Source organism: Teleopsis dalmanni, chromosome 1 (assembly GCF_002237135.1).
Source record: "Teleopsis dalmanni isolate 2A chromosome 1, ASM223713v2, whole genome shotgun sequence".
Lineage (NCBI taxonomy): Eukaryota > Metazoa > Arthropoda > Insecta > Diptera > Diopsidae > Teleopsis > Teleopsis dalmanni.
The window spans coordinates 3,087,953-3,097,564 of NC_051846.1; the positions used below are offsets into that span (position 1 = coordinate 3,087,953).

At 31.8% G+C, this 9,612-nt stretch overlaps 1 protein-coding gene across 1 annotated transcript; it reads right to left on the reverse strand.

The window, feature by feature from the left end:
* Positions 1-333: 333 nt before the first annotated feature.
* LOC119672476 (delta-1-pyrroline-5-carboxylate dehydrogenase, mitochondrial-like) lies at positions 334-2,490 on the reverse strand. Its single transcript, XM_038083536.1, has 2 exons — positions 458-2,490; positions 334-385 (listed from the first exon to the last, which is right to left on the reverse strand). The coding sequence occupies exons 1-2, from the start codon at positions 2,426-2,428 to the stop codon at positions 338-340; spliced, it is 2,019 nt and encodes a 672-aa protein (XP_037939464.1). The 5' UTR covers positions 2,429-2,490; the 3' UTR covers positions 334-337.
* Between the last annotated feature and the right edge of the window lie 7,122 nt (positions 2,491-9,612).

The following is a 9,612-nucleotide window of genomic DNA, read 5'->3' on the forward strand; positions in this document are numbered from 1 at the left end:
CTGTAATGACCAACGTTAGCAGATTGTGTCTGCTTCTGCTTAAAGTAAAAGAGATATATGTGTGCTCTAGTAGAATAATTGGTTTTTGCATTTGCAGCTTTTAATTTTAATAGTTCTAAAGAATGAACTGATATATACATCTCAGATATTATTATATTATTCAAAAAAAACCATGTAACGTTTGGCAGCTCAAGAAGTCTACAATATCATTGATGTCCGGATCGGCTATTGTCACTTTAATTTATCTGTATACGCAAAAGTATATAAAATATATTTTATTAAATTTTACTAAATAAATACATATTTCACATTAAAAATTAATTAAATTACAAATGTATTATTTTTTTCCTTTATCATCTCCTGGTTTAACACATGGGTCTTTAGCCTCTCCTGCTTTGGCGGGAGGAGCAGTTCCTTTACAATCTCCTGCTTTGGCGGGAGGAGCAGTTCCTTTAGCATCTCCTGCTTTGACAGGAGGAGCAGTTCCTTTAGCATCTTTCGCTGCACCACATGGGTCTTTAGCAGCTTTTGCTGCTACACCTGTCCCCTTAGCACCTTTCGCTGCACCACATGGGTCTTTAGCATCTCCTGCTTTGACGGGAGGAGCAGTTCCTTTAGCATCTCCTGCTTTGACAGGAGGAGCAGTTCCTTTAGCATCTTTCGCTGCACCACATGGGGGTTTAGCATCTTTTGCTGCTGCACCTGTCCCTTTAGCATCTTTTGCTGCAACACCTGCTCCCGCAGCTTTAGCCTTAATAGCTGCGCAAATGTCATTTGCCTTTCCCGGTTTCTTCTCTCCTTTTGGTTTTTCTTCAAACGTTTCTTCAACCATTTGTGGTGAACACCAGTTAAACAAATTATTTGAAACATTGGAGCGGTTTTTATTACCGGAATATCTAGTACCACTGAAAAGAACTTTACCATGCACTGAACCAGTGCATTTACCATTAATAAATAGATTACTACAAGCGTTAACTAATTTCATTTTAGCGCATTCAATAAAGTCCTCAGTAGTTGCGTATACCGAACCAGTAAATGCATAACGTGACGTATTCGAAATTAAGTCAAAAACCTTATCCATATCGGATTCGTCGAAAACATATACAGAAAGTACTGGCCCATTGATTTCATACTTCATTAATGGATCAAGAGGATCTTCGCATCTAATTATTGTCGGTTCAATAAAGTATCCCCATGTGTCATTATAACCTCCATCGTAAATAACTTTCGTAGTTTTTCTATTGTGTGCAGACTTTATATAGCTAAGAATATATTGGTACACAGCTCTGCCGGCAACAGCAGAAGTAAAACAGTCAAAATTTGCTGGATCTCCCACTTTCAGAGTTGATAATTTTAAGCACATGTATGTTTTAAAATCAGGCCAAATAGATTTTGGCACATAAAGTCGAGAACATGAAGAACAAATTTGTCCAGAATGTGTGAATGCTGCTTCTACTGTATCCTCAGCTGCACGTTTTAAGTCAGCCGAATTATGTATTAAATGAAAGTTTTTCGAACTCATCTCACCAAGAACACGTGGCATACCACGGCGGTTTGATACAAACATCAATGCCTTCTCCCACATTGTTAGAAAATAGTGTGTAGTGCCACTAAAATTTATACCTGCCAAGTCTTCATATGATCTACAGCAATTATAAAAAAATTGACTATTCATTGGCAGAAAATTGATGACGCCATCTGGTAAGCCCGCATGTCGTAGCGCCTGAAACGCTATAAAACTGGAGAGCGTATTACGCCGCGATGGTTTCCAGAGCACACAATTACCCATTAAAGCAGGGATGGCAGCTAATTGTAGTGATATCGAAGTCATATTATTTGGCGCTATAGCGACAACGAACCCATCGATTGGACGAAGATAAAAAGTCGATTTTACCTTGGTAGGGTTTTCATTTTTAAGCTCTTTTTTAGAAATATTCACACTTGCAACTGCATATTGTCTTAGTCCATTGATTAGCCGACAAGTGTCTGCTTCCGCATCTTTATAGGTTTTCCCCTGGCTTAACATGTTGGCAGCGTTTAGAATGTGACGACTCTTTGTTTCAATATCATCAGCTGCTCGGTTCCATATTGCGGCTCGTTCCTCATGGCTAACATTTTTCCACATGCTATGTATATATCGTACTGAATCAACTGCCTTCTTAACCTGACGCGCGTTGGCATTATAAAACTCGGCAATAGGTTGGCGGTGATTATGTGGCATGTACTGCAATTGTTGATCGCCGCTCATTATTTTCTCCGGACCCACTATAAGTGGAATTTTATATTGAGTTTCGATCACAGTCTTCAATGCAGCTTTAAGTAGATCACGTTCTTTGGAACCTTCCTTATAATCAATATAAACTGCATGGCGAAATGTGTCCACATAACGAAATATTTGAAAATTAAATAATTTCTTTGGCTTTAACATTTTGTCAAGCTAATTTTTTGAAACTGTGTCGTAAAATTTTAAACAGGAAATAAGAATAACTCATCAGTAATTAATATCTATGTTTTTTTTTAAATATGAATTTTGATATCAATATCAAAGCATAAACGATTAATTATGTTTGACAGTTTAAAAGTTTATTCCAAAAGCTTATTGTTATAGTTATGATATATTAAGACTGATAACATAAGCTTTACTAAACGTATTGATGAGATTTATAGGTACTCAAAAAATTCTTATACTATTAAAAATACGCGAAAAAACTCATTAAGTTATGGATTGTTAGGATTTTTATTGAAATCTATGTTTTACGTACAAATTGTATACATACTTCTTTAAAAGTTTATTCCAAAAGCTTATTGTTATAGTTATGATATATTAAGACTGGTAACATAAGCTTTACTGACCGTATTGATGAGATTTATAGGTACTCAAAAATTCTTATACTAATAACAATACCCGAAAAAACTTATTAAGTTATGGATTGTTAGGATTTAATTGAAATCTATGTTTTATTTACAAATTGTATACATGCTTCTTTTGGACCCATTATTTTTGTTATTATTATATATTTTAATATGACATCTCGGTAGCTACTCATGCCGTAATTCGAAAATCTTTCAATAAAGTCAATATATTGATATATAGAACTTGTTTTTGACCAAAACTTTGGTGGTGAATTTTACAAACACTATAGTTTTGTTGATGTCATAATAGCAGGGCTATCAATAATGTAATCCAGTGCTTCAAGAGCTAGTCTAAAGTTTTGACACAGATTTTTATTTGCTTAGTCTTTCAGTGTATGTTAAAAACAAAAATCAGTGAGTATTACTCTATCTTGCATTTCACACATAGAATCCTCAGTTTCAATAAGGGAATATCCTTCATAGAGACATCTATTAGACAAATAAAGGTCATAAATTGGCTATCAAACATAATTTATATGTTTGAAGTTGCTTATTGTGAGCAGAACCTTTTAATATCAACCATTGCTGTACCACCAATGTTCTTAAATAGGTATATCCTTTTCGCGAAGATGTTGGGTGATGCAAGTAGAAGTCAAAAATTTGAGCTCAGATTTTTTGTTAATTGAACAATTTAATATGCGAAAAGATTGTTTTAGGTATATGAGGTATAATTAGGTATCAAATGAACTTACTTATTATTATTGGACAAAAAAGTGTTCGGAATCAAAAATTCAAGTTAAATTTACTCATCAAATTATTTTATTCACTCAACTTTCATTTCAGTGCACCTAGTAGTACTCTTAGAAACGCAATAAACATTTTATTCCTAACATATTTTACATTTTTAATAAATTATTCTATAAATTGAATATATCTAACGAATATGGATATACATAATGCATTTCTGTTTTGAAAACTAACAAAACATAAATCGTTATAAAAAAATTTCTTCTATTGTAGCTCATTTTCCAGAACATTTTTCATTAAACTGCAGTTTTTAAAATTAATTACAATCGCTTAAACCCTTTCAACTGTGTAGTTACTGTTTTACATAGCGAATAAAAATGCAGAGTACTTAACCCTTGACAAACAAGTAATTTTGTTAAATTTATTTCTACCAGTAAAAATTTTAAATTGGAATTCGTTAACTTACCGGTCTCTGTAGCATCATTAATTACTGTACTTACTCATAACCATTTTCAGTTTATAGCCGAACATCGTTTGGTACGGCAACACCTTCTTTATCAACAATGTTGCAGCAAACTTGTTGCTTTTAATTCTTAAGCATTTAATTAACAACAAATAAATCATTTTGTACCTTTTGAATTTTTTTAGGATATGATATCGCTTATTCTGAAGAATTTATAATTATTTAAATTTATATTGATTTTTCATATACAAAAATGGGAACTTTATTAGTAAAAAATTAATTGTTCCTTTTATTGTCTTTTTATTTTATTATTTTTAATTATTCGCTTCGAAGATACTTTTCAACATTAATTACCTCCGTGCAAAAAAGAAGGTAGTTGTAACTTTAAAGCAAATTCATATTTTAATTATATAATGTATATGAGTAATAAAACAATAGATAACGCTATTGTATCCAACAGTTCCAATGTCACATATTCAAGATATCATCCCAATCACCTGTTTGGAAACTTTGAGCTATAGCAGAGTAAACACTTCCATAACCCTGTATAAGCAAAAGATTTTCTCGAAGCTGTTTATAAACTGCTTGAATATAAATCTATCAACAGATGCATGAAAGAAGCAGCGGTTTGTTCTTCTATTGAACACAGATAAACAGCCAGAGCTGATTATATCAAGAAGATGGTATAATCCAATCCGCATATTGGATATAATGTTGTAAATAAAGAAAAGTATCGTTCTCTACAAATATCAGGAATTGCTTAGAGTACTTGAATAATTAAATAAAATAATTGAAAGCTATTTTGAAATAATCATACTTACATTCTCTTGATAAAATAACTAGAATTACAAAAAGTGTTCTTCCAGGATTAGTACTAGCTCTACTAACTGTTTGGAACGTCATGTCTGATGGCACTCTGAAACTGAATTTTCTCTCACACACTACATTATTTGGCTATGTAACTGATATCACAATTATTTAAAATGCTATATGTTTTGATGTATAGCATTTCAATAACATAATTATAGATATCAGACATATACTAAACAACAATGGTTTTGAAGTTATTGTTCAATAAAACGAGATTTTAGTATACGAATGAATTGTACACATTAAATTTGGGCGTTGCCGGATATTTTCCAGGGTCTCTACAATTCTTTGGAAAGGAACCATATATGTCGAATCCAGAGTAGACTTCAACAAACTAGCAAGAAATATCGAATAATATATCATGTGACAGGCTATACATCTATGATATGTTTGTGCAGTCAAAGTTTTTTAGATTTGTTAATTATCATTATAATACCTATATAGAATTATTAAATTGTAATTATAACATATTCATATAATTATAATAATTATTACACATTTAACTATTATTAGATAAAGAACTCATTGAAGCTCAGATTTTTAATATCAGTAAAATTAAATTTATTGCAATACATTATGAAAATATGACTTCATTTATAATAATCAATTAATAATGGAATTATCGTAGTTATCCGAAATTCATAATATGACATATCATTTGAAATTTTCACACTATTATATACATATACATACCATACTTCAAAAATGTCTAATTTTAGAATTCAGAAATCACCTTTTAACTAAACTTTAATCAAATAAATATAAAATTTGGGTTTCGTATACTTCATATACTTAAAATATTTTCCTGGAAATTCTAGTGTGCAGAACATTCAGCAAGTCAACGTGCTGTAATGAAGTTGATACTTTATACAGAAATTAATGATATCTACAGGATCAAGTGGTCAATAATATAGACGATACCCTAGAGTAACAAATCAAATATTCGAGCCATCAATAAGCGTTCCAGCATATCGATGCATACGTGTCTGCCATCATATGGAGAAGATACAGCAACTGAATGCATTGCACGGTGTACCATTCATGCGATACTCCACGGTACATACATAAAATTCCTGTGCTGCTAACCCAAATCAAAGATGTATTCTCTCAGATAGCTGGCAATAAATAGTAATTATGCAGTAACTTCTAGTAAGAAATTAAACATACATGCACATGAGCTATGATTCAGCCTTAAGCAGGGTAAGCAATACTTTATTATCAATTGATCATTTAGCGGTGTATAGCAGTAGAAAAATGTATTTTTGGTACGTGTTGCTGCATGAATCTGTGGCCAGCTGAAGACAGTCCAGCAATGTTTTCAGATCTGAAGTCCGTGTAGCTGGTTTGATTGCTGGCTGCACAAATATGATTCATAAGCGCAAAAATGCTGTTCTTCTACTGCATTTGTTACTCTGTTAATTTTCGATTGTGGCAGTCTCCTGCTGCAGCCGTTGCGGCAATGCAAGTGATGCACAACTTCATAATTATAATCGTTAGACGCTTGAAATTCAATATCTTTGCGGTTGCAAGTGTTGCACATTGCGCACATTGTGGTTTGTTTGAATACTTTTTGTTTCTGCTTTATGCGATTACTAGTACCTTATAAAGCATATTTATTTATTTTAATTTTTTCCCCACTTTATTTTATTTTCAACCAAAAGGTTGCGGTCTAGCGCACATATAAATTATGGTCACAAAGAAATACGTTAACTTGACCAACAGAAACAATAATGGCTCAGAACCACTTTTTTATATATGTAACGTAGAATCGCTACATTCCTTGTATTGTTGTTGTTTCTGCTTTATTTTGGTTTTGCTCCTATTATAGTTGCTCGTGCCTGCACCTTTGTTCGGCGGTATATGTACGTGCGTTCAGGTATTTGTTTCATATCAGATCGCTTATATCTTTGAATCAGAATGGCCATGATTACTAGTGTTGCTGCTTTATTCACTTCAGTTTTGTATGAAGTTATCTGCGTTCTTGGCTTAGCATAATCGCTGCACTCTATTCTGCTGTTTTTATATGCTAAATGAAGTTATAAAAATTTAGTGTTGCCCCCGCCATAGCCAACGCCACTTATAATTTAACTTTCTTTTGTGGTCTTCCCAGCTATGGTTAAGTATCGCATAACTGAGGCATATAAGAATAATTTGACCATATTATATAACACAATTATTTTATCTAATATACATAGTTATAAAGATTTTTAATCTTATATCAGAAATACCAAAACAAATTACATATTACGAGAGGAACTTTAGTGTAGAATATAAAAAATTTGAGGTTTTGTTAGAGTAATGTCCCATATTACTTCTATTCGATTTGGCACATGACCATTAAAAAAGTAGAATAATGATCTATTATCGAATAGTGTTCGATAATAGATACATAAGTACAGGAAGTGTTTTTAAATTCAGTATATTAACTTTTAATTTATGTTTTTTGTACAGAAATTATATATCTTCGAGTTTGAATCACATTACTTTGTTCCAAATAATTCTAAAAGAGAGCAAATCATAGCCAACTATATTGATAAACAAATATTAACCTCATAGTTTTAAACAAATAAATCAAAATAAAATTCATATAAACAGAATTGTCTACTGCGGAAAACTCTCGATAGAAATGGTGGATCCGGGATGATTATATTTGACATAGCCAAAGCTTTTGACAAGGTCTGGAATCCGTTTTGGGATCCCTAGCGATTTGACTAAAATCATTGATAGCTTCCTGCAAGAAAGGTCTTTCCGTACTAAAATTAACAGCACTCTTTCGTCCGCCCGATCAATAGTAGCAGGATCGGGATGCCATAAATGTAAGCAACACTTTACAGGGAAATATAGACCTTATGGTGGAATAATTCCAAAAATGGAAGATTAAAATTAATAATGACAAAACCAAGGCTATATTTATAACTCGAAAAAGAAGACAGCATCCTCCAAGAGTGAGTGTTTGCGACACGGAGATACAGTGGGAGGATAACATAAAATATCTGGGGGCCACTTTTGACAAACGGTTCAATTGGCTTAAACATTTGAAATACAAACGGAATAGCTGCTCTAATATTCTACATTTATTAAAGCCGCTATTTAATAATTATCACTTCAACTTTAAAAACAGAAAGTTACTTTATACGCAAGTAATTAGACCTGCACTACTGTACGGATGTGTTACATATAGCAAAGCCTCAAATACTACCTTAAAGCATTACAGATAGCTCAAAACCTGGCTTTAAGAAAACTGTTTAAGATTCAATGGTATATTAGATCAACAGACATACATAGAGGTCTTAGGATTGACTCAGTGAAAAAATATATCAGAGACAGAGCTCTAAAATTATTCACTAAAGTTGATACGCTAATTAACCCCGCCCTAACAATCCTCAAGTCCACTTTTGGACTCTCAGGAAGATATGCTGATTTAAGGTCCGTCATCAACTATAAGACAAATAAATGATATGTTTTTTTTTTAGCCTAGTTAAAGCCTAGTGTGGGGTAGAGATAAGCCCCCCAGCTATTATTAAGTAAAAGTGCATAATAGCACTAACTCAAGAAGAAGAAGAAGAATCAAGAATCAAGTTGTTTTAGTTAACAAAATTATGGACTCTACTTTTCTTAAAATAATAGTGTTATCATAATCATCTACCATCAATCATTTTTATTCTGTGGACTGGAACAGAGTGCCATCATACGCAACATCAATGAAATATATATTACTGAGTTCTTATATCTGAATAGCAGCAGAGACTAAGCTAAATGATCATTAACTGCTGATACTGAAAAAAAATTTCTAATAAATACATAAAGTATTATATTATCAAGTACATATTATATACATTTTACTAGACCACATTTGAAACATTGTGCATAAAAATATAGGTATAAGAAATCTTTCCGCGCTATGATTCCTGCTTTTGTAGAACTCTATTTTAAAGGTTAAAGTAAGTGACCCACCATGAAAATCACATAAATTAATACTAGAACAATGATGTTATTAATACTAAAACTATGTATATCAGGTTCATTCAGAAACAATAATAGTTTTGTATGGCACAATCAAAGAAGTCATAAATTTTAAAATGTTTTGTATAAGATTTAAAAGTCAATTGGCTAAATCGCTAAAAATTTTGGTTATCGGAATAATATTCATGATCAAAATCCTAATTGGTAGGAATAATTTCTTGTAAAACTCTATTATCTACACATAAGATAAAAGTTATTTTAATAAAGCTTAAAACAATTAAAGTGCTTGTACAAAGCATATTGGTGCTATCCAAATGCAGTTTTTAATGTAATAGTTAGATTACACAGCTATATAATGAAGTATGCGATCGGTTCGAGGACTGATTAGGTTTAATATAATATTTCGGTTGTGTGCTCATAGAATACAAGGAAGTTTTCATTTCTTTATTAAGATGATGTTTGGAGTATGTAAATGTTGATAATAACTTTTTTTTTTTGCAACGTTTTATTATTCATTTTTTTAAAAATAATCAAGATAATTTTGTTGTAAAATTATATTTTCTGTGTTTAAGGCGACGTCATAAATAAGCTGGTGGAAAAAATCAAGTATTGGTATTACTTGTAGTAAAAAATTTCATCACTAATAATTCCGTCTTATTATAATTTTGTAATTCCTTTCTGAGATTATATGAGTAAATATTGCATGTAATTTTCAA